The following is a 26,474-nucleotide window of genomic DNA, read 5'->3' on the forward strand; positions in this document are numbered from 1 at the left end:
ACCTGGTGGTGCAGTGCTTCCTCAAAAATTATCCGGAGTTAACTGCCCTGCTCCAGAAGGTGCGAAGACTGTGCGCGCACATCCGCCGGTCGCCTGTACACTCCGTTCGTATGCAGAAGCTGCAGCGATTGCTCCACCTTCCCAACCACCGCCTCATTATCGACATTGCAACAAGGTGGAACTCCACCCTGCACATGGTGGAGCGGCTGTGCGAGCAGAGGCAGGCCATAATGCATTTGTGGGAGGATACACGGCCAGGCACTTTGAGAGCAGACATGGAGTTGACAGGTGTGCAGTGGTCGAAGCTGAAAGACCTCTGTAAAGTCCTTCAGTGTTTTGAGGAATGCACACGGCTGGTAAGCGCAGACGACGCCATCCTAAGCATGAGCATCCCACTTATGCGTCTGCTCATGCAAACTTTGACGCACCTTAAGGAGCAGGCGTCTGCAGCCAATGTTGATGAGGAGGAAGAGGAGGAGGGAATCCTTGATGACATTCAGCCATTGTCTGCTCAGGGACCTCTCCTGGACGAGGTGGAGGAAGAAGAGGAGGAGGATGATGATGGGGATGATTACTTAGAGGAGGAGGATGCATCTCGTGGGGCAAGTGAAAATGTTGGCGTGGCAAGGTCTGGTACAGGGTTTGTGCGTGACTGGAGGGATGTGGATTTGCCAGAAAGTGCTCCTCCACCCAGCACTCGCAGTGCATCATTGACACCGGGAACATTGGCCCACATGTCAGATTATGCCTTGCGGATCCTAAAAAGGGACCCCCGCATTGCCAAAATGATGAACGATGACGACTACTGGTTGGCCAGCATCCTGGATCCACGCTATAAAGGCAAATTACAAAACATCATGCCACAGGAGAACCTTGACCTAATATTGGCTAATAAACAAGCAACTCTGGTAAATCGGTTGCTTGAGGCATTCCCAGCACACAGCAGCGGTGATGGTTCTCACACGAGCCGTACGGGCCGGGGGCAGCTTGGCAGAGGTGTTCGTGGTGCACACAGCAGAAGTGGCGTTGGAGACAGGGGTTTCATGACAATGTTGTGGACTGATTTTTCAAATACCGCTCACACAACTGGTAATACTGCATCGATGGAAAGTGACAGGAGACAGCAGTTGTCAACTATGGTTACAAACTACTTTTCCTCCCATATCGATGTTCTCCCACACAGGTCATTCCCCTTTGACTATTGGGCCGCTAAACTGGACACCTGGCCTGAATTGGCCCAATATGCCTTACAGGAGCTCGCTTGCCCAGCTGCAAGTGTGCTATCGGAAAGAGTCTTCAGTGCAGCTGGATCAATCCTGACAGAAAAAAGGACCCGTCTGTCAACCCAAAATGTGGATGATCTAACCTTCATTAAAATGAACCATGCATGGGTTTCCAAGGATTTTGTCCCACCTTCCCCTGATGATACATAGGGTGACAGAAAATGGCTTGCTTTGGTCCACCTCTTCCTGGTACTTCACCTATTTCGCCTTTTGCATCAGCTGAATGTCCAACATCAACATATGCCACTTTCTAAAACTCCCTAACTGTGCTGCCTCCCCCCCCCATGGCTGGGGTCACCACCTAGCGCACGACACCGTGCGAGTGCCGTTGCCCTGGACAGGTGGGTAGGCCGACTCTTGGGCGCGGGCACTGGCACAGGGTCCCTCATAGTGCAATCAAGTGTCTCTGACGGTGGTGGTGCACACCCGCCGTCAGACACACCGCCGTACTATGAGGGGCCCAGTGCCAGTACCGACGCCCACGAGTGGGCCCCCTTGCTTGGGCAGGGCCCCAGCATTTGCAATCTTTACCTCTCCCTGCTCCTCCGCTGTGTAATCTGGGCCGTCAAATCCATACTGTGCCTGACACCGTCTGAGCCTGCCTCCTGAGACATATATTTTGAATGTGTACGCTATCCATACATGTTATCCGGGGATACGGTACCCTTTCTAACCTTTGTGCAATCACGTGCAATCCATACTGGGCCTAACACCGTCTGAGCCTGCCTCATGCTGTATAGACATATATTTTGAATGTGTACGCTATCCATACATGTTATCTGGGGATACGGTACCCTTTCTAACCTTTGTGCAATCACGTGCAATCCATACTGGGCCTAACACCGTCTGAGCCTGCCTACTGATATATTGACATATATTTTGAATGTGTACGCTATCCATACATGTTATCCGGGGATACGGAACCCTTTCTAACCTTTGTGCAATCACGTGCAATCCATACTGGGCCTAACACCGTCTGAGCCTGCCTCCTGATATATTGACATATATTTTGAATGTGTACGCTATCCATACATGTTATCTGGGGATACGGTACCCTTTCTAACCTTTGTGCAATCACGTGTAATCCATACTGGGCGTGAGAACGGCTGGCGAGCTGTTAAGCAAGCTACAGCACCTGTCCAGACAAGTACAGGGATTCCCTAGCGAGGAGACTTATTTGATTGTTTTCTATGTTGGAACAGCAATTTTTGGGGAGCACTATACTCTGGAGAATGATAGATGGGGCCCACCATACACTGGAACATTCCAAAGGTGGACATCAGACACTGGAGCAGCATTTACAGGGCCCATTATACACTAGAGCATTAGAAATGGGGCCCATTATGTTTGGAGCATTATTTGGGCCCATAAGACAGTGGAGCTTCATCCATGGGGACCAACATATACTGTAGCATTATGTGGAGCTCATCATATACTGTTTCAAACATTATATGGGACCAATGATTCTGTATGGAGAAATAGATGGGCCTCGTCATGAGATGTAAAAAGTGAGGTATTTTTCATTGTACTATACCGCTATTTCTCTGCCGTATCGGAGCATCATGAGTTGTGGTATGTGTTAAAGGGGCGCTCTTTCGCCCAGGGCACATGAAAACCTGCAGCCAGCCCTCCCCCCCACAACTTTAGCCAAATAACCCCCATTTTTCAGTGCGTAACTTGTATTATGAAGTTAATTAAGGTTGACAAGCTTAAGAAAGAAGAATTGATGCTTTTGGCATTCAAATGGGCACTGTAGGTGTGTTTCCTGTCCTCCTCTCACTGCCGACTTTTATTCCCCATTGACTTACATTGGGTTTCGTGTTTCGGGACGACCCCGACTTTTCCCTATAATCGGACGATCTTGCTTGACCCGACTTTTGGAAAAGTCGGGTTTCACGAAACGAAACGCGACCCTAAAAAACCAAAAGTCGCTCAACTCTAGAAGGGACAGATAGGGACAGTTTCTTTAGGGACAGAAGCAGGGACAGTCTTAGTTGTTGAGGGACAGGGTGAATGAGTTAGTGAGGGACGGGGCCTTGAGAACTCCTTTTCCTGGTGGTGGGCTAAAGCATGCCACTCTAGTCTTTTGTTTTGGAAACATAGAGCATTGATGGATATTGGGCTTGCAGGCACTGAACTTGGGCCTGTAAGAAACGTTTTGAAGGGTATCGTGTATTTAGTAATGATGAATAGGATGTTATGACATTATATTTAATTGGTATGTGTTATATTGTATTGTGTGTTATTATGTGTTGTGTATGTGTTATTATTTTCTTTTAGTTAGAGGGCATGGGAGGGTATAGTGAGGTTGGGAGGGGGGTGAATGGGGGAGGTGAGAGTGGAAAAAATCAAAGGACCCCAAGTCAAAGGGAAGTGGCAAGTGGAGATGGACCATGGAGGAAGAAGGCATGCTGGAGCACATCGGAGGCAAATGGTGGAGGGTTTTTTTTCTTGAGGGGCATAAAACTTTCGTGCTCCTCAAGTAGATGTGATAAGGCCACGAACTGTTATGGACCTTTTGAAGTGATAGGCCATGGACGTATACGGACCTGTGGTGAGGAAAAAGGTGGGGGGGAAATAATAATAAAAAAATTTGAAAAAAAAAAAAGGATAGGGGTGGTAAGCTCGGTGAGGGTTTTTCTTGCCAAGTTAATGGCTAAAGCTAATTTTGAGGCAGTATGGGCCGGAAGTATTTATTTTGCTCTTTGTATATAGGTATGGGTGGGAAGCGTGAATGGGGTGTGAAAGGGTATGAGGATGAATGGATTATATCTGGGGTTTTTATTTTCATTTTTTTAAATTGTATAGTGTTGGCTTGAGGACCACAAAGGACATTGCAGGTTTTGCACAGCCGTTGTATGTTTCTGTATGGTTTTGTCTTGGTTTTTAGTTCTGGAATGTTGTTTTTGTCTGTCTTATGTATTATGTATTGTGTTTTTGATACTTTTATAATAAAAAAGATACAGGATGTAACTCAGGATCAGTAATGTAATGTATGTACACAGTGACTGCAGCAGCAGAATAGTGAGTGCAGCTCTGGGGTATAATACAGGATGTAACTCAGGATCAGTAATGTAATGTATGTACACAGTGACTGCACCAGCAGAATAGTGAGTGCAGCTCTGGGGTATAATACAGGATGTAACTCAGGATCAGTAATGTAATGTATGTACACAGTGACTGCTCCAGCAGAATAGTGAGTGCAGCTCTGGAGTATAATACAGGAGGTAACTCAGGATCAGTAATGTAATGTATGTACACAGTGACTGCTCCAGCAGAATAGTGAGTGTAGCTCTGGAGTATAATACAGGATGTATCTCAGGATCAGTAATGTAATGTATGTACACAGTGACTGCACCAGCAGAATAGTGAGTGCAGCTCTGGGGTATAATACAGGATGTAACTCAGGATCAGTAATGTAATGTATGTACACAGTGACTGCACCAACAGAACAGTGAGTGCAGCTCTGGAGTATAATACAGGAGGTAACTCAGGATCAGTAATGTAATGTATGTACACAGTGACTGCTCCAGCAGAATAGTGAGTGTAGCTCTGGAGTATAATACAGGATGTATCTCAGGATCAGTAATGTAATGTATGTACACAGTGACTGCACCAGCACAATAGTGAGTGCAGCTCTGGGGTATAATACAGGATGTAACTCAGGATCAGTAATGTAATGTATGTACACAGTGACTGCACCAGCAGAATAGTGACTGCAGCTCTGGGGTATAATACAGGATGTAACTCAGGATCAGTAATGTAATGTATGTACACAGTGACTGCACCAGCAGAATAGTGAGTGCAGCTCTGGAGTATAATACAGGAGGTAACTCAGGATCAGTAATGTAATGTATGTACACAGTGACTGCACCAGCAGCAGAATAGTGAGTGCAGCTCTGGAGTATAATACAGGATGTAACTCAGGATCAGTAATGTAATTTATGTACACAGTGACTGCACCAGCAGAATAGTGAGTGCAGCTCTGGAGTATAATACAGGATGTAACTCAGGATCAGTAATGTAATGTATGTACACAGTGACTGCACCAGCAGAATAGTGAGTGCAGCTCTGGGGTATAATACAGGATGTAACTCAGGATCAGTAATGTAATTTATGTACACAGTGACTGCACCAGCAGAATAGTGAGTGCAGCTCTGGAGTATAATACAGGATGTAACTCAGGATCAGTAATGTAATGTATGTACACAGTGACTGTACCAGCAGAATAGTGAGTGCAGCTCTGGAGTATAATACAGGAGGTAACTCAGGATCAGTAATGTAATGTATGTACACAGTGACTGCACCAGCAGAATAGTGAGTGCAGCTCTGGAGTATAATGCAGGATGTAACTCAGGATCAGTAATGTATGTACACAGTGACTGCACCAGCAGAGTAGTGAGTGCAGCTCTGGGGTATAATACAGGATGTAACTCAGGATCAGTAATGTAATGTATGTACACAGTGACTGCACCAGCAGAATAGTGAGTGCAGCTCTGGGGTATAATACAGGAGGTAACTCTGGATCAGTAATGTAATGTATGTACAAAGTGACTGCACCAGCAGAATAGTGAGTGCAGCTCTGGGGTATAATACAGGATGTAACTCAGGATCAGTAATGTGATGTATGTACACAGTGACTGCACCAGCAGAGTAGTGAGTGCAGCTCTGGGGTATAATACAGTGGCAGGACTATTTGCATACCGTATACAGTGGTCTGTATATCTGGGTTCGGGGATGTGGATGGCTCTCGCTGGGACTCACCCTATCGGCTTCTTTGCGGTGTTGAAGTCCTGGATGACTCTCTGGACGTCATCATGGACATTACAGGATTCTCCGTCTACTGCAAACGATGAGCTGAAATATAAAGGACCAATCAGCATTAGTGACTCTGCCCCATCCCCACCTGATGACATCACATGGCGAGTAGATCTTAGATTGCGCTGTGATAACAAGAACATTGAGACGCCCCCCAGAGGCCACGCAACAACGACGCACGGAAGAAATCTCATTACAGCTCGACAAATCAGAAAAATGTCATCATCTGAGAAAAGTTGTTGTCCCGAGGCCGCGCACGCCGCTCCCGTCTCCCCGAGGCCTCCCACACCACCTCGAGGCCGCCCTGAGAATCCACCGACCCTGCCGAAATTACAGTTAGAGATGTTTGAGTAGACCTCCTTGTGACAGTACCTCTCCCTCTATGAGGGGCTTCTGGACCCTGACGATGAAAGGAACTAACCAGACATTCGGCATGGATATCAAAGGCTGATACCCAAGTTGTCTCCTCAGGACCATAGCCCTGCCAATGAGCGTCGGATGAGACAGGAATCGATAATCTTAGATACCCGAGACTCTAATGACCCCTCAACTAGGACTGGAGCTGGTGCTAAAGGAGGAGAGGTTTCAGAAGCCACATATTTCTTTAACCTCTCTCCGACATTGGGCGTAATAGTATGCCCATGTCTCACTCCCCTTGTTTAGTGTGGTTTCCAACGTTGAAGACACAACTTTCCTGGGACATGACAGCTGATCTATGCAGCTGACGTGTCCGCAACAGCCACGGGTGGAATCACGATCCACCTGCGGCTGTTAACTAGTTAAGGAGAGGATTTAGCTCGCTTTTACCGGAAGAGCGTCCTTTATGCCGCCCATCGGTGACCTCGTCACATGATTACAGGTCACCGATGGGTCTTCTCTCGCCTTGATTACTGCAACACCCTCCTCTGTGGCATCCCCGCTAAAGCCCCCGTCTCACATAGCGAGATCCCTAGCAAGATCGCTGAAGCGTCACCGATTTTGTGACGCAACAGCGACCTCACCAGCGATCTCGCTACATGTGACACGTAGCGGCGGCCACCCCCCCCCACTCTGGATATCGCTGATCGTGTTCGAATGTCCTGGGCCATTTTTTCATCGTCGGTGTCCCGCTGGCCAGCATGCATCACTGTGTTTGACCCGACGAGCGACCTTGTTGGCGACGCAGCACTCAGGGACGCCAACGAGGTCACTCGCTCAACAAAGTCCCTGCACGGCAGTACCCTGGATCTCTCCCGCAGGCACACAGCGCGGATCTCTTTTGTAGATACTGCACAGTTTAAGCGCTGCCACCCATTTCTTATGCCCTGCCTGATCCAGGTTCATATACTCCAGCCCTAGTCAGTTAGAGTCGTGCTCCAGTTACCACATAATAATCAGTAATATAGATTTTACTCCTGCCATAGGATATCTATTGCCCGAATTATATTGCTCACAGTTTTCACAAAAGAATTTAAAAGATCTTTCTGATGAAGGTCCGTTGTTGAACCGAAAACGTTCATATGATGAGTCTAACCTTGTCTGGATGTACAATAAAGAAAAAAATGCTTCTTCATCATTGAGTGCCAAGTATTTTTTCATATTTACTTGTTGGATACCTAACTTGAGCACCGATTCACCCCTTCTTTTCTTTTGAGTGCCGTGTTTTTTGTCTACCTCATCATCATCATCCTCTGTGTTATCTTATTTCTTGCCTTTGGAGTCACCCTCCTCCTCTTCTTGCCCTGACGACACAGTACAGTGCGCATGCACCTCTGGTATCTGAGTCTCATCAGGATCACCCCCCCCCCCCTCCAGAGGTTAACGGGTGATGACGAGGGTCAGGATGCCGATCGGACTGAACTTTGTCCTGCCTCAGATCCAACCTAAAAAGAATTTGGGCATTGGTGCAGATCTCCTCCTCTGGACTCTGCGAAGCTTTTGAGTACACGTCTGATGTCCATGGCATAGAATGTGTGAACAGCTCTTCAGAATCACCCATCTGTGGTTCCGTACAGTCAGTTGAACGTTTGGAAAGTTTGGACGCGGGGAGAAGCAAGGGGAATTTGGGTGCCACATCTGTGGACTGTTCTGGGTGTGATGTAGGAGGAGGAGTGGCCACTTAAAGCTGCACTTGCCATCCACTTGAGTACATGCTCTTTCTGGGCATCATCGACAAGGCTTACAGCTGTGCGGCTGCCAAAGAAAGGTAGTGGTGTAGCCTGTCCGTTAACAGAAGTTGTCAGCTGTCTTTGTGTAGGACGTGACGTTGTTTCACTAGTGCGTTCACCGACTGTACATAAGGAGTGAGCAGCACTCAGAAGCACATTACATAAACTGCTGCCGACTGTACATAAAGAGTGAGCAGCGCTCAGAAGCACATTACATAAACTGCTGCCGACTGTACATAAAGAGTGAGCAGCGCTCAGAAGCACATTACATAAAGTGCTGCCGACTGTACATAAGCAGTGAGCAGCGCTCAGAAGCACATTACATAAAGTGCTGCCGACTGTACATTAGGAGTGAACAGCGCTCAGAAGCACATTACATAAAGTGCTGCCGACTGTACATAGAGTGAGCAGCGCTCAGAAGCACATTACATAAAGTGCTGCCGACTGTACATAAGCAGTGAGCAGCGCTCAGAAGCACATTACATAAAGTGCTGCCGACTGTACATAAGGAGTGAGCAGCGCTCAGAAGCACATTACATAAAGTGCTGCCGACTGTACATTAGGAGTGAGCAGCGCTCAGAAGCACATTACATAAAGTGCTGCCGACTGTACATAAGGAGTGAGCAGCGCTCAGAAGCACATTACATAAAGTGCTGCCGACTGTACATAAGGAGTAAGCAGCGCTCAGAAGCACATTACATAAAGTACTGCCGACTGTACATAAGCAGTGAGCGGCGCTCAGAAGCACATTACATAAAGTGCTGCCGACTGTACATAAGCAGTGAGCGGCGCTCAGAAGCACATTACATAAAGTGCTGCCGACTGTACATAAGCAGTGAGCGGCGCTCAGAAGAACATTACATAAAGTGCTGCTGACTGTATATAAGCAGTGAGCAGCGCTCAGAAGCACATTACATAAAGTGCTGCCGACTGTACATAAGCAGTGAGCGGCGCTCAGAAGCACATTACATAAAGTGCTGCTGGCTGTACATTAGGAGTGAGCAGCGCTCAGAAGCACATTACATAAAGTGCTGCTGACTGTACATAAGCAGTGAGCAGCGCTCAGAAGCACATTACATAAAGTACTGCCGACTGTACATAAGCAGTGAGCGGCGTTCAGAAGAACATTACATAAAGTGCTGCCGACTGTACATAAGCAGTGAGCAGCGCTCAGAAGCACATTACATAAAGTGCTGCCGACTGTACATAAGCAGGGAGCAGCGCTCAGAAGCATATTATATAAAGTGCTGCCGACTGTACATAAGCAGTGAGCAGCGCTCAGAAGCACATTACATAAATTGCTGCCGACTGTACATTAGGAGTGAGCGGCGCTCAGAAGCACATTACATAAAGTGCTGCCGACTGTACATAAGCAGTGAGCGGCGCTCAGAAGAACATTAGATAAAGTACTGCAGACTGTACATAAGCAGTGAGCGGCGCTCAGAAGAACATTACATAAAGTGCTGCTGACTGTACATTAGGAGTGAGCGGCGCTCAGAAGCACATTACATAAAGTACTGCCGACTGTACATAAGCAGTGAGCAGCGCTCAGAAGCACATTATATAAAGTGCTGCCGACTGTACATAAGCAGTGAGCAGCGCTCAGAAGCACATTACATAAATTGCTGCCAACTGTACATTAGGAGTGAGCAGCACTCAGAAGCACATTACATAAAGTGCTGCCGACTGTACATAAGCAGTGAGCGGCGCTCAGAAGAACATTACATAAAGTGCTGCTGACTGTACATAAGCAGTGAGCAGCACTCAGAAGAACATTACATAAAGTGCTGCCGACTGTACATAAGCAGTGAGCAGCGCTCAGAAGCACATTACATAAAGTGCTGCTGACTGTACATAAGCAGTGAGCAGCACTCAGAAGAACATTACATAAAGTGCTGCCGACTGTACATAAGCAGTGAGCAGCGCTCAGAAGCACATTACATAAATTGCTGCCGACTGTACATTAGGAGTGAGCAGCGCTCAGAAGAACATTACATAAAGTACTGCCGACTGTACATAAGCAGTGAGCAGCGCTCAGAAGCACATTACATAAAGTGCTGCTGACTGTACATAAGCAGTGAGCAGCACTCAGAAGAACATTACATAAAGTGCTGCCGACTGTACATAAGCAGTGAGCAGCACTCAGAAGCACATTACATAAATTGCTGCCGACTGTACATTAGGAGTGAGCGGCGCTCAGAAGCACATTACATAAAGTGCTGCCGACTGTACATAAGCAGTGAGCAGCGCTCATAAGCACATTACATAAAGTGCTGCCGACTGTACATAAGGAGTGAGCGGCGCTCAGAAGCACATTACATAAAGTGCTGCCGACTGTACATAAGCAGTGAGCGGCGCTCAGAAGCACATTACATAAATTGCTGCCGACTGTACATTAGGAGTGAGCGGCACTCAGAAGCACATTACATAAAGTGCTGCCGACTGTACATAAGCAGTGAGCGGCGCTCAGAAGCACATTACATAAATTGCTGCCGACTGTACATTAGGAGTGAGCGGCGCTCAGAAGCACATTACATAAAGTGCTGCCGACTGTACATAAGCAGTGAGCAGCGCTCAGAAGCACATTACATAAAGTGCTGCCGACTGTACATAAGCAGTGAGCAGCGCTCAGAACAACATTACATAAAGTGCTGCCGACTGTACATAAGGAGTGAGCGGCACTCAGAAGCACATTACATAAAGTGCTGCCGACTGTACATAAGCAGTGAGCGGCACTCAGAAGCACATTACATAAAGTGCTGCCGACTGTACAAAAGCAGTGAGTGGCGCTCAGAAGCACATTACATAAAGTGCTGCCGACTGTACATAAGCAGTGAGCAGCGCTCAGAAGAACATTACATAAAGTACTGCCGACTGTACATAAGCAGTGAGCAGCGCTCAGAAGCACATTACATAAAGTGCTGCTGACTGTACATAAGCAGTGAGCAGCACTCAGAAGAACATTACATAAAGTGCTGCCGACTGTACATAAGCAGTGAGCAGCACTCAGAAGAACATTACATAAAGTGCTGCTGACTGTACATTAGGAGTGAGCAGCACTCAGAAGAACATTACATAAAGTGCTGCTGACTGTACATAAGCAGTGAGCAGCACTCAGAAGAACATTACATAAAGTGCTGCCGACTGTACATAAGCAGTGAGCAGCACTCAGAAGAACATTACATAAAGTGCTGCTGACTGTACATAAGCAGTGAGCAGCACTCAGAAGAACATTACATAAAGTGCTGCCGACTGTACATAAGCAGTGAGCAGCACTCAGAAGCACATTACATAAAGTGCTGCTGACTGTACATAAGCAGTGAGCAGCACTCAGAAGAACATTACATAAAGTGCTGCTGACTGTACATAAGCAGTGAGCAGCACTCAGAAGAACATTACATAAAGTGCTGCCGACTGTACATAAGCAGTGAGCAGCACTCAGAAGCACATTACATAAAGTGCTGCCGACTGTACATAAGCAGTGAGCAGCACTCAGAAGAACATTACATAAAGTGCTGCTGACTGTACATAAGCAGTGAGCAGCACTCAGAAGAACATTACATAAAGTGCTGCCGACTGTACATAAGCAGTGAGCAGCACTCAGAAGCACATTACATAAAGTGCTGCCGACTGTACATTAGGAGTGAGCGGCGCTCAGAAGCACATTACATAAATTGCTGCCGACTGTACATTAGGAGTGAGCAGCGCTCAGAAGAACATTACATAAAGTGCTGCCGACTGTACATAAGGAGTGAGCGGCACTCAGAAGCACATTACATAAAGTGCTGCCGACTGTACATAAGCAGTGAGTGGCGCTCAGAAGCACATTACATAAAGTGCTGCCGACTGTACATAAGCAGTGAGCGGCGCTCAGAAGCACATTACATCGACCCATCCTGCACAAACAACTACAGACTTGTCTTCAATCTCCCCTTCATCTCTAAACTTTTGGAACGCCTAGTTTACTCACGCCTTACCCGTTACCTCTCCACTCACTCCCTCCTAGACCCTTCACAGTCCGGTTTCCGCCCCCTACATTCGACTGAAACTGCACTCATCAAAGTGACCAATGACCTTCTGACAGCAAAACGTAATGGTGACCACTCTCTGCTCATTCTTCTTGACCTATCTGCAGCTTTCGATACTGTTGACCACCATCTCCTACTCTCTAGGCTCCAGTCACTAGGCATTATGGACGCTGCTCTCTCCTGGTTCTCTTCCTATCTCTCTGACCGTTCCTTCAGGGTTTTGTTCGCTGGCTCCACTTCATCTCCTCTTCCTCTCACTGTCGGGGTACCTCAGTCCTTGGTCCCTTCTCTTCTCTCTCTACATGGTCCCAATTGGACAAACCATCAGCAGATTTGGCTTTCAGTAGCACCTTTATACTGATGACACACAACTATACACGTCATCTCCTCTTCCTCTCGCTGTCGGGGTACCTCAGGGCTCAGTCCTTGGCCCCTTCTCTTCTCTCTATACACGGCCCCAATTGGACAGACCATCAGCAGATTTGGCTTTCAGTACCATCTTTATGCTGATGACACACAACTATACACGTCTTCCCCCGACCTTACCTCCGCTGTACTACAGAACGCCAGTGACTGTCCGCAGTCTCCAATATCATGTCCACCCTCTATCTGAAACTCAACCTCTCCAAAACTGAACTTCTTCTGCTCCCGCCGTCTACTAACCTCCCTAAATCTGACATTTCCCTCTCTGTGGGTGGCACCATAATAACACCCCGGCAGCAGGCGCGCTGTCTGAGTGTTTTGTTAGACACCAATCTCTCCATCACCTCCCATATACAATCTCTTGCCGCTTACACCTAAAGAACATCTCTAGAATCCGCCCTTTTCTCACTATGGAAACAACAAAAACCCTCACTGCCGCCCTTATCCACTCCCGCCTGGATTACTGTAATGCTCTATTAATTGGCCTCCCCGTCACTCGACTATCCCCTCTCCAGTCCATACTTAATGCAGCGGCCAGGATCGTCCATCTGGGTAATCGATACTCGGACGCATCCGCTCTTCGCCAGTCATTACACTGGCTGCCCATTCATTATAGGATCCAATTCAAAGTACTTGTTCTCACCCACAAAGCTCTCCACGGTGCGGCACCCCCTTACATCTCCTTCCTCATTTCTGTCTATCGGCCTAGCCGATCGCTGCGCTCTGCAAACGACTTTCGACTAACCTCTGCCCTAATCCGCACCTCCCACTCCCGACGCCAAGACTTCTCCCGTGCTGCTCCTATCCTCTGGAATGCTCTACCCCAAGAAATCAGGACTATCCACAATTTGCATAGTTTTAGGCGCTTCCCTCAAAACACACCTGTTCAGAGCGGCCTATCACGTTCACTAATCACAGTCATTCTATGTGTAAGTGTGCGTGCGTAGCCCATTCACTATCTCCATCCATCCCTCACTCCTGCAAGATGGCTGGACCTTCATTGTAAATACACCATTGTAAATACACACCTGTACTCTGTATCTCCCTCACCTCATTGTAGATTGTAAGCTCTCACCAGCAGGGGCGGCTTATTTCGTCTTATTTTGCTTTAATTATTGTATTGTTAACAGTGTTACTTATGACTTGTGTTTTGAAACTGTTAAACTGTAAAGCGCTGCGGAATATGTTGGCACTATATAAAGATTATTATTATTATTATTATTACATAAATTGCTGCCGACTGTACATAAGGAGTGAGCAGCACTCAGAAGCACATTACATAAAGTGCTGCCGACTGTACATAAGGAGTGAGCAGCGCTCAGAAGCACATTACATAAAGTGCTGCCGACTGTACATAAAGAGTGAGCATCACTCAGAATCACATTATATAAAGTGCTTCCAACTGTACATAACATAAGCAGTGAGCAGAACTCAGAAGCACATTATATAAAGTGCTGCCGACTGTACATAAGGAGTGAGCAGCGCTCAGAAGCACATTACATAAAGTGCTGCCGACTGTACATAAAGAGTGAGCATCACTCAGAATCACATTATATAAAGTGCTTCCAACTGTACATAACATAAGCAGTGAGCAGAACTCAGAAGCACATTATATAAAGTGCTGCCGACTGTACATAAAAAGTGAGCAGCGCTCAGAAGCACATTACATAAAGTGCTACCGACTGTACATACGTAGTGAGCAGCACTCAGAAGCATGTTACATAAAGTGCTGCTGATCACCGTCAGGAGGGATGTAAGAGATTTCCCACATTAGTGCCGGAGCGGGCACTTCAAGTAATTGACGTGTAAATCTAAAGGTTCATAGATAAAGTCTGACATTACAATATGAGGAAGCACAAAAAGCTGCCGAGATGTAGATATGTAGGTTAGTGCATAGATGATGAGCATACCACGATAGGGCAGACCAGGCCCCGGCGCACGTTTCAAGGCATCTTTGTCAGGGGGTGGCGTCCTCTTTACAGGGATCTGTTGTGAACTCATTTTCTGGTCTACCTCTGGTTTCTGGTGAGGGAGCTGGTTGTGCTGACAGAGAAGTTGTGAGCTCTCTTTCCGGGTTCCCTCTGGTGGTGGCAAGAGGTATTGAAGCTGATCTAATTAACAGAGACCTGCCACCTGATAATGAGGAAGAGGAGTGGACATCTGGAGTTTCAGACTGGATTTAAGACAGCCGACTCCCTATTCCCATGCTGGTGATTTTTTCCTGCCTCCTGAGGTCTTAGTTTCTAGCTCCATTCCTGTCTTCTCAAGCTAAGTTGTCTCTGCTAATGTTCACATTTGATTTGGTTTGGTCTATTCAGTTTTTTGTGTGGTCAGCCAGCCCCGGCTGGGGCTGTGCTGAATTTCTACTCTTATGTCACTGTATGTGCGAGTTTGCTTTTTGTCCCTTATGAGATTGGCCTCTTTTTGCTCTGTTCTCAGAATATGCCAGAGTGCTGATATAGTGGGTGAAGTCTAGTGACTTCAGGGCTTTTTTTGCTATTAAAGTGTTGGACATTTTTGCAGGGTTTTTTTGGCGTGATTGCAGACACCATCTTTCCTTTCCTGTCCTTTCTAGTTAGTGTGGGCCCCATCGTTTGCTCAGCCTATTTTTCTATCTGTGTTTGTGTTTTCATCTTGTCTCACCGACATTACATGTTTGGGGGCTGTCTATTGCTTTGGGGTCTGCTCTGGGGCAGTTTAGATTTCCCCTTTCTTGCTTTAGGCTTATTTAGTTCTCCGGCTGTGACGAGGCATCTAGGATCATCGTAGGCACGCTCCACGGCTACTGCTAGCTGTGTGGATAGGATCAGGGGTCTGAAATCCGCGTAGTTACCAACCTCTCTGGTTTTCTGAGACTTGGCTTGTGTTGATTTCCTCCTCGGTGACCCATTCATTACAGAATCACCAGCCGTACCGCAGATTCTAGGGTACTCAAAAGAAGGAAAGAATTGTAGAAAAAAAAAGTGTCAGAATTTTTTAAATATATTTTTTCCTCTTTTTTCTCTGGGGCCGTAGGAGGATTTTTTCTTTTTCCTTAATGGAGATTATGCAATTGTCTGATCGTGTGGAGCAGCTCACTGCTGAAGTGCGGGGAATTTCCGCCTATCTCACTCAGTCACATGCTGTTGAACCAAAGATCCCTACTCCTGATGTGTTTTCTGGGGATCGGTCTAAATTTTTGAATTTTAAGAATAATTGTAAATTATTTCTTGCTTTGAAGTCTAACTCATCTGGGAGCTCTGCGCAGCAGGTTAAAATTGTCATCTCCTTGCTACGTGGCGATCCCCAGGATTGGGCTTTTTCTCTGACACCTGAAAATCCTATTCTGACTAATGTGGATGCATTTTTTCAGGCCTTGGGGTTGTTGTATGATGAACCTAATGCCGTTGATCAAGCCGAGAGAACCCTGTTGGCATTGAACCAGGGTCAGGATTCTGTAGAGTTGTACTGTCAAAAATTCCAAAAGTGGGGGGTCCTTACTACATGGAATGATAGTGCTTTGGCAGCTCTCTTTCGGAAGGGTTTATCAGAGACCATAAAAGATGTTATGGTGGGATTTCCTGTTCCCCCTGGTCTGGATGATTCCATGTAATTAGCCATTCAAGTTGATCGGCGTTTACGTGAACGTAAGACTACACGAGAGGCGCTGCCACCTTTTGAACAAACGTCTGAACCTATGCAATGTGATGGGGTTTTGTCTAGGGTGCAACGTCAGGAGTTTAGAAGGCGTAACAAGCTGTGTTCTTTTTTTGTGGGGACACCTCTCATACTATTTCTGTCTGCCCTAAACGAGAGAAACGTTTTGCACACACATTTGCTGTGGGCAGTATACAACCTAAGTTCCTTTTGGCAATTACTCTGATCTGCTCCTTATCTACATTTTCCGCTAAGGCTTTTGTGGATTCAGGAGCAGCATTGAATATGATGGATTTGGACTTTGCTAAACGTTGTGGTCTTCCCATGATACCTCTGCGGACTCCTATTCCTTTGAGGGGTATTGATGCTACTCCTTTGGCGGAGAATAAACCTCAGTTTTGGACCCAGGTGACGACACGAGTTGCCCCAGACCACCAAGAAAATTGTAAATTTTTGGTGCTGCATAATTTGCATGATACTATTGTTCTGGGTTGTCCCTGGTTGCAAACTCATAACCCAGTTTTGGATTGGAAATCTGTGTCTGTGGTGAGTTGGGGTTGTCAGTGTGTTCTTAGGGACGCTCCTGTTTTCTCCACCTCTCCTCAGTCTCATGATATTCCTGATTATCTAGCCGATTTTTCTGATGTATTTAGTGAGTGTAAGTCTGCGTCTTTGCCTCCTCATAGGAGTTATGACTGTGCAATTGAGTTGATGCCTGGGTGTAAATTTCCCAAGGGTCGGCTTTTCCTCCTCGGTGACCCAATCATAACAGGGACCTAGCTTTTTACTATAATTATCCAGTGAAAAGCCACCCTCAGCGGAGTCAGACGTGCAATCTAATGCTTCACGCCCCTCCGCATCGCCCCTCCGCATTGCATCTCCGCATCGCCCCTTCACATCGCCCCTCCGCATCGCCCCTCCGCATCGCACCTCCGCATCGCACCTCCGCATCGCCCCTCCGCATAGCTCCTGCGCATCGCACCTCCGTATCGCTCCTCCACATCGCCCCTCCGCATTGCTCCTTCGCATCGCCCCTCCACATCGCACCTCCGCATCGCACCTCCGCATCACCCCTCCGCATCGCACCTCGGCATCGCCCCTCCGCATCGCTCCTCCGCATCACACCTTGTCATTGCCCCTCCGCATCACTCCTCCGCATCGCCCCTCTGCATCGCTCCTCCACATCGCACCTCCGCATCGCTCCTCCGCATCGCCCCTCCGCATCGCACCTCGGCATCGCCCCTCCGCATCTCCCCTCCGCATCGCCCCTCCGCATCTCCCCTCCGCATCGCCCCTCCGCATCGCTCCTCCGCATCACCCCTCCACACTGCACCTCGGCATGGCCCCTCGGCATGGCCCCTCCGCATCGCTCCTCCGCATCGCCCCTCCGCATCGCTCCTTGGCATCGCCCCTCCGCATCGCTCCTCCGCATCTCCCCTCCGCATCGCACCTCCGCATCGCTCCTCCGCATCGCCCCTCTGCATCACCCCTTCGCATCACTCCTCCGCATCTCCCCTCCGCATTGCCCCTGCGCATCGCCCCTCCGCATCGCTCCTCCGCATCGCCCATCGGCATCGCTCCTCCGCATCGCCCATCGGCATCGCTCTCCGCATCGCCCCTCCGCATCGCACCTCAGCATCGCCCCTCCGTATCGCTCCTCCACATCGCCCCTCCGCATCGCCCTTCCGCATTGCCCCTCCGCATCGCCCCTCCGCATCACCCATCGGCATCGCTCTCCACATCGCCCCTCCGCATCGCCCCTCCGCATCGCCGCTCTGCATCGCCCCTCCGCATCGCACCTCAGCATCGCTCTCCGCATCGCCCCTCCGCATCGCTCCTCCGCATCGCACCTCTGCATCGCTCTTCCGCATCGCCCCTCCGCATCGTACCTCGGCATCGCCCCTCCGCATCACTCCTCCGCATCTCCCCTCCGCATTGCCCCTCCGCATCTCCCCTCCGCATCGCACCTCCACATCGCTCCTCTGCATCACCCCTCCGCATTGCACCTCGGCATCGCCCCTCCGCATCGCTCCTCCGCATCGATTCTCCGCATTGCTCCTTGGCATCGCCCCTCCGCATCGCACCTCAGCATCGCTCTCCGCATCGCCCCTCCGCATCGCTCCTCCGCATCTCCCCTCTGCATTGCCCCTCCGCATCACCCATCGGCATCGCTCTCCACATCGCCCCTCCGCATCGCTCCTCCGCATTGCCCCTCCGTATCGCCCATCCGCATCGCTCGTCCGCATCGCTCCTCCGCATCGCCCCTCCGCACCGCTCGTCCGCATCGCCCCTCGGCATCGCTCCTCCGCATCGCTCGTCCGCATTGCACCTCGGCATCGCTCCTCCACATCGCTCCTCTGCATCGCTCGTCCGCATCACACCTCGGCATCGCTCCTCCGCATCGCACCTCGGCATCGCTCGTCCGCATCGCACCTCGGCATCGATCCTCCGTAACGCTCCTCTGCATCGCTCCTCCGCATCGCCCCTCCGCATCGCCCCTCCGCATCGTTCCTCGGCATCGCTCCTCCGCATCGCCCCTCCGCTTCGCTCCTCTGCATCGCTCCTCCGCATCGCTCGTCCGCATCGCACCTCGGCATCGCTCCTCTGCATCGCTCCTCCGCATCGCTCGTCCGCATCGCACCTCGGCATCGCTCCTCTGCATCGCTCCTCCGCATCGCCCCTCCGCACATCGTAACAGGAGGGGAAGGGGAAGAGCACAATTCTGGGTATAAGAAAACAGGGCTGGCGGCAGAGATACCACAGAAGCAAAGGGACACACTATTGAGAACCCACATGAGGTGTGCAGGAAGTGGAGCACCTGAAGGAGCCTTGGACAAAGGCAAAACCATGAGGAGCGAAGGATGGCGAAAGCCAAAACACAGAACAACTATGTGGTGAAAACACAAAGCTATGATTACAATGAAAAACCCCCATACTCACAGATTCTTTGCTGCCCCAAATCCGCCTGGGAAAATAACAGCGTCATGATCCTGAGCATCCAACTGTGACAAGGCTGTGACGTCCCCGCGAGCAATCCGAGCCGACTCCACCAAAACGTTCCTGCAGGCAACAGCGCTTAACACAGGTCATATACTTCAGTCACCTCCAGAGCTGCAGTCACTATTCTGCTGTTACATTGTGTCTTATCCTCCAACTCTTTTATTTTACAAAATTATCAAAATTACACTCAGAAACAAACCACAATACATAAACTAAAGAAAACCAACATAGACAGACATAAAATGTGCAAAACATGCGCAAACAACTGAAAGTCCAAATCCTTTCCTTGTCCTCCACTGAGCTCGGCAGCTTAGGGTCCCCCAGCAGGAATCCACTTAAAAGAAAATACAAAGAAACATAAACCCCTCTCCCCACTCTCACTCCATTCACCCCCATTCACCCCCATTCACACCTCACCGATTTTACTAGTTTACTATTTACAATTTTACTATTTACAAAAACCAAACGAAAATAACCCTTTCCTGGCCCTCCGCCTTGAAAAAAACAAGAACTCTGCCACTTTGGCCGACAAACCTCACCTCCTATTACACAGCAAAGATTTTTTTTTTTTTTTTTCCCTCTCCCACACATGGCAACAAGTTCGCAGCCTTTTTTCCCACCACCTTGCACCGCAGGTCCTACAAGTTTGTAGCCTTGTCACTGCAAAATCTGGTCCACGAAAGTTTATGGCCTTTTGATTCCACACGAAAACTCTTTCCAGGGTCCGCAGAGTCTACTTCTCCTGCCCTGCTCCTTTGCTCCTTCATGTTGCTCTTGGCATCCGGTCATCCATCCACCACCCCCCATGCACCCCCCTCCCAACCTGACTACACCCCATCCACACATTCTAACTAAAAAAAACAAAAAAAACGTGTGTTATATGTTTTTCCTTTTACCAAAGCACAACCAAAAGACATTTTCCAAAACTCTCAATACCATCCCATCTACTTACGCATTAATATACAAACTAAACACAGCATTTACATACCCAAGGCCCAAGTTTGGCACCTGTAAGCCCAATATCCATTATATGTCCTGTTTTTAAAACAAAAAGCTAAGGTGGCATGCACCAGCCCACCACCAGGAAAACGGGGTTCTAGAGGCTCCATCCCTCACTAACACATTCATCCTATCCCTCAAGAACTAAGACTGTCCCTACTTCTGTCCCTAAAAAAAGAAACCTGTCCCTATCTGTCCCTACCTGCCCCTACTCTACCTATCTTATCATAACTAACTCTCTATCTGTCCCTCAGTGCCTGTCCCTCCCTGTCCCTATCTGCCCCTACTTCTGTCCCTAACACACCCAGTGAAACTTATGCTATCCCTACCCTCATTCACACGGAGCTAGCTCTCCCTTGAGTGCTTTTTTAAAAGGAGAGGCCTCTCCAAAGCCAAGAGGCCTTCCTCACACCCAACCTTTCAAACTCCAAAGAACGGACCTTCACCAGGTCACCCAAGATGTTTCCTACCACCTCATCCCTTGGGAGGGTTTTTTTCCGCGTCGTAACTAGGCACCGTGCATTCCAAGTGTGGAACCTAACCGCTGCACTGACTAGGAATAAAGTGCACGGGTCCCGGCCACCCAGGGATCTGAACGCTCCATAGGCCCATTCAGCGTAGGAGAGGGACGCCAGCCGCGGCCAACGTATGGAGGCACCCACCCTGTTGTAAACCTCTGCATTAAAGGGACAATGAAGCAGGAAGTGCTCCATGCTTTCCAGCACGTCGCCACACTCCTCACGAGGGCAACCCCGGTCATCGGAGTTCCTGCACTTCAAGTTGTCCCTTACATACAGCCTCCCGTGGAAGCAACGCCAGGTCAAGTCCCAAAACTTCATGGGGATCCGCTTAGAATTTAAAAGCCCCAGCCCGACCTCCAGATCCTGGCCTGGGCAATCCTTAAGGGCCAGGGGCTTCTGGAAATGGGTCAACAGGACCCTCCTGTCAAGGCACTGCCTCGACATGGTCCTGATTTCCCACATTCCCAGACCCCACCGGCGGATCACCTTCAGAACCGGGGTAGCATAAGCCGGGAGATGCCCATGAGGTGTGCGTAGGTCCTTCACCCGCCCTCCTGTCTCCCATTCCTGGAAGAAAGGCCAAAGCCAACCCTTGCAGGAGACTACCCACGGAGGAGCCCTCTCTAGCCAGAGGTTGGAGATGTTAGTCTTAAGAAAGGTGTTTACTAGAAACACCACCGGGTTGACCATACCCAACCCGCCTAGTCTCCTCGTACGGTATGTAACCTCCCTCTTGATTAGGTTAAGCCTATTCCCCCATAACAATTGGAAGAACAGGCTATAGACCCGCGTCCAGAGAGGTTCCGGCAAGATGCACACACTGCCCAGGTATATCAATAAAGGTAGCAGATAGCCTTTAGCCAGGGCAACCCTTTCCCTCAGGGTTAAAGACCAACCCTTCCATTGGTCCACCTTTTGGGCGGCGATCTTAAGTCTGCCCTCCCAATTTTGCTGGGGGTAGTCCCCGGGGCCAAATTCGATGCCTAGAATTTTGGCGGTGGCCTGGGGCCCTGGAAGGGTGTCCGGGAGATCAAAACTAGGATCTCCCCCTCCCAGCCAGAGACTTTCACACTTATCCCGGTTGATCATGGACCCGGATGCCTCCGAGTAGCGCACTACCTCCGACATGACCCAGTCCGCCTCCCCTCTCGAGGATACGAACAGGGAAACATCATCGGCGTACGCCACCACCCTCAGAGAGGAGCCAGAGCCCGCCCGGTCCATCCCGACTCCCGCCAACGGTCCACGATCTACCCTCCTTAAGAAGGGATCGATCGCGAACACGTATAAAAGCGGGCTCAGCGGACAGCCCTGACGGACCCCAGAACCCACCTCAAAAGGACGACCTGACCAACCGTTAACCAGCGGAAAAGTCTCAGCCCCTTGATACAAGATCTCTAACCATTTTACAAACCTCCCAGGCAGACCATACCTCAAAAGGACGGACCAGAGGTACTCGTGGTTGACCCGGTCAAAGGCTTTCGCTTGATCTAATGACAGCAAGTACCCCTTCCAGTGACCTGCCCTACCCTGCTCCACTGCCTCTCGGACACCGAGCACAGCACTAAAAGTACTGCGGCCTGGAACAGAGCAATGCTGGGCCCCTGAAAGGAGCCGGGGTGCAAACTTCACCAGCCGATTAAACAGCACCTTGGCCAGAACCTTCCGGTCCGTATCGAGAAGCGCTATGGGACGCCAGTTCTCGATTCGGGACGGATCCTTACCCTTTGACAGAATAATGAGGGCTGACTTCCTCATTGAGCCGGGAAGAGTGCCCGAGGAGAGACACTCATTAAAGACCCCTGTCAAGAGGGGGACCAAGGAGTCCCTAAAAGTCTTATAGAACTCAGATGTTAAGCCATCCGGACCTGGCGATTTCTTGAGCCGAAGCCCATCAATGGCCAGTCTCACTTCCTCTTCCCTGATTTCTTCTGCCAAAACACCAAGAGAGGGGTCACCCCCTGGCTCAGGGATGGCTTCAGCCAGGAAAGCCGACATCCTGTCCCGATCCAGATCCTTCTTTTCCAAGAGGTGTGAGTAGAAGGATCTGACTACCTCCAGGATCCCTGATTTGGATCTGTTCAGGGACCCCGTACTGTCGATCAGTCCTGTCACCATCTTACAATTCACTGACATCTTACAGTTTCTGTAAGGGTCGGGCGAGCGGTACTTCCCGAAGTCCCTCTCAAAAACCAAGGATGTGTGCCTATCATACTGACACCTCTTGAGCAAAGATTTCACTCTGGAGATTTCCTCTCGGTCACCTCCAGTCGAGACAAGCTGCTCGAGTTTCCTCCCCAGAGCCTGGTACAAGCGGTGCCTGTTCAGACTCCTGAGGCTCGAGAGCTGACGGAAGAACCCCGCCACCCGCTTTTTGAAGATCTCCCACCACTCTGACTTACTACTACAGAGATCCAACAGCGGTACCTGGCTCTGAAGAAAATCCTCGAAGGATTGTCTCACCTCCGCTTCTTCCAGCAGGGACGAATTGAGCTTCCACAGCCCTCTTCCCATCCGAGGAGTCTCTGCAACATTCAGAGAAAAGAAAATTAGACAGTGATCGGAGAACTCCACCTCAACGGCGGACACAGCAGAAAAGATGGCGTCCTCCTTCAAAAAAAACCTGTCTATTCTAGACCAACAGCTACCCCTATGGTAGGTGAAACTTCCGTGACCTGGGGTGTGCCGGATGTGGGCATCCACCAGGCGAGCTTCACTGGCTATGCTATTCAACGCGACGCTATCATAAGCCAGGCGATCTCCGGGACCCCCTCGGTCACGGGACCTCGTAATGGTGTTGAAGTCCCCACCGAAGACCACCTGTCGGCTCGTAAAAAGAAAGGGCTTGATCCTCAGGAAGAGACATTTGCGGTCCCACTTGGACTGCGGGCCGTAGATGTTGATGAGCCGGAGCTCTTGTCCCCTCATGAAGACATCTAGGATCAGGCACCTCCCCATTTCCAACTCAGTAACCCGTCGGCATTCAACTGCTGCAGTCTTAAAAAGGACTGCCACCCCGCTATACGGCTCGGCCGCAAGAGACCAGTATGAGGGCCCGCACCTCCACTCCCTCCGTGCTTTATAGATGGCCCCCATGTCTGTTAGTCTGGTCTCTTGCAAGAATAAAATTTCTGCCTCAATCCGGGAGAAAAAATCAAAGGCCGTGAAGCGAGCCGCATCTGACTTAATGCTGGCGACATTAATAGACGCCAGCGTCAACGGGGCGAGTTCAGCCATCATGGGTGATCGAGTTGGATGGCCAATTTCTTCCCTACCCCGCTATTACCTCCTCCTGGGGAGGGGTCAGACACCTTCCTTTTCAGGGAAGCTCCCGACGTGTCCATCCCACCCCCCCCCGGTGTCCTCGCCCCCGGGTTCCAGGTCTGTCCCCCCCTCAGGAGGAGCAATGCCCCCTGAGGGACGGACTCCGCCATCCCCTGAAGGACCCTCCGGTGTTGCCCCCGGCCCAGTACCCTCGTCTTGCGGTTCATCATCTGAACCCCCGAGGGCGCTGAACCGGTTGGAGAGTCTGATCAGAGGGGGGTCAGCGGGCCCTTCCGTATGCACCCTTGTGGTCGGGGGCGGGGGGGACTTTGAAGGCTTGTCAGCCTTCCTCCCCACCGCTTTGCGCTTGGCACGCCTGGTTTTGCCACCTGGTGCTGTAGGCTGCTCTTGGACATCCTCATCAACACTTTCATACTGAGAGGAATTGTCCGAGTCAGCCGCTTTCTCCTCTCTCTCCATCCTCCTGATCTCCTCACTCACCGCACTCTCCCCCAGGGCCTCAGAGGCTTTGGCCACGGGCCTGGAGGGAGGAGCAGGCATCACCCCGGTTGCCCGAGGCTCCACCTGTCCCTTACCTCCCTGGCGCTTTTCCTGCCTCCGCTGGTACGCGGGGCCCCTTGCAGCATTGCCCTTCCTCACTGGCCCCTCAGCCCTTCCCCCTTCGCCACCACCTGCCACAGCAGAAGCAGCGCCACCGGGGGTTGCCCCCCCGCGGTCTCCCCCCACCGGGCCTGTGGCGGCATTAGAGAAAGAGCGAGGGCAGCGGCTGAGAGGGTGACCCAGGTCACCACACAGGTGGCACCGAATGTCTTTGCACAAGGCAGCCAGGTGACCTACCCCACCACACAACGCGCACTTCTGCACCTTGCAGTTGGCGCTGAAGTGAGTGGGGTCGCCGCACTTGTGGCAGACCTTCGGTTGCCCCTGGTAGAAGACCAGGATCCTGTCCCTTCCCAGGAACGCCGAGGAAGGGATGTGGGTGACCGTGCCGCCGGAAACCTTCAATTTGACCATGAAGGTCCAGCCCCCCGACCAGATGCCAAACTGGTCCCTGTTCTTTTTTGGGACCTCGGTGACCTCCCCGTAACGGGAAAGCCACGTCATGATGTCCACGCCTGCGAGTGACTTGTTACATGTAACCACGGTCACTCGCTTGACGGAATTTTGGCGAGACACCGCTTGAGCCACGAAGTCTCGCCATCCGGGCTCTTCTCGCACCAGCTCGTAGTTTGACCAGAAGAGCTCAAGCCCCTCTGGCCGCACGAAGCTGACGTCGAAGAAGCGGGACGCCGAAGGGTGTATCAGGGCAAAGATGTCATTCGCCCCGAAGCCCATCTTAAGGAGGAGCTCCACCACCTTGCTCCTAGGTGGACAAGCTTCACTGCCCCCCCACCTAAGACGGACCACATTCCTTCTTGGCGGCCCCTGCCCGGCTGTGGGGAGAGACCAAACAGTCCCTCCCTCCCTTTGATTTTGGAAGGCTGCTAGGCCATGTCTCTCTATCCAGAAAGACAGGTCCACTGTCCTCCCCTCTACCATGATCGATCTTTCTCCCCTTTGGAGGGCCTCCAGGAAACGGCGGTGCAAACCGCCGTCCCCGGAGCCCGGAGGCGAGGAGACCCCCCCGGAACCACCCCGACCCCCAGCCGCGACCCCCGCATAATTACGTTGGGGCCTCGCGGCTGGGGGGGCAGACGGGCCAGCCCTCCCACCACTACCACCACTTGTGCCAGCACCCTCATTCACTCTCCCATTCACTCTTTTATTATTTCCACTCGCTCCGGCACTCACTCCAGCATTTACTGCCACATTCACACTCGCACTCACTCCCTCATCCATATCGCTCACATCACCATTTATGTCCTCAAACAGCTCTTCAAAAATATCTCCTATCTCACTCCCACTCTCACTTCCAGATAGACCACTATTTACATTAGCAGACTTGGTGTTGCAGTACCCCTGCCTGCCTGCTGGGGGCCCTGACTGGCCAGTGCTCTGCTCCTTGGAGCTGCTGGCACTGCTCCAACTCTTGTCCAGGAGTGCCGCTGCCCCTTTAAATACCTCCGAGCAGAGCGCACTCAGTACGCCCTGCCCGAGCCTGGGAGCAGCAGCAGCTCCTGGGTTCTCTGGCTCCACTTTTTTTTCTTTTTGCGGTGTCTTTGCACTGAGGACAGGGACGGCCACTGCCACCGCACCCTGCCCTCTGCTGTTCGCCCCCGCCGGCTTCCCAAGGAGCGCCAGAGCCCCCGCACCACCAGATGGAGGTAAGCGGGCTGGGGACCCCGACAACTCCCTACCGACTTTTGGGGGCACTATGCTGCTTGAGGGGGTAGG

The 26,474-nt window shown here is 50.4% G+C and overlaps 1 protein-coding gene across 3 annotated transcripts in view; it reads right to left on the reverse strand.

Annotated features, from left to right (window-relative positions):
* LOC141053909 (glutamine amidotransferase-like class 1 domain-containing protein 3, mitochondrial) overlaps positions 1-26,474 on the reverse strand; it is a 137,822-nt gene that overhangs the window by 34,038 nt on the left and 77,310 nt on the right. For 2 of the 3 annotated variants that reach the window (XM_073551077.1, XM_073551078.1), the window contains 2 exons: positions 19,276-19,395; positions 6,048-6,140 (listed from right to left, as the gene is read on the reverse strand). In XM_073551077.1, the coding sequence (XP_073407178.1) occupies positions 6,048-6,140; positions 19,276-19,395 (213 nt within the window). Of the gene's footprint in view, positions 1-6,047; positions 6,141-19,275; positions 19,411-26,474 lie in introns of all 3 variants that reach the window. The other variant, XM_073551076.1, reaches the window with a different exon arrangement.

The sequence above is a fragment of the Dendrobates tinctorius genome, unplaced genomic scaffold (genome assembly GCF_039654945.1).
Source record: "Dendrobates tinctorius isolate UK_male_01 unplaced genomic scaffold, ASM3965494v1 ptg000172l, whole genome shotgun sequence".
Lineage (NCBI taxonomy): Eukaryota > Metazoa > Chordata > Amphibia > Anura > Dendrobatidae > Dendrobates > Dendrobates tinctorius.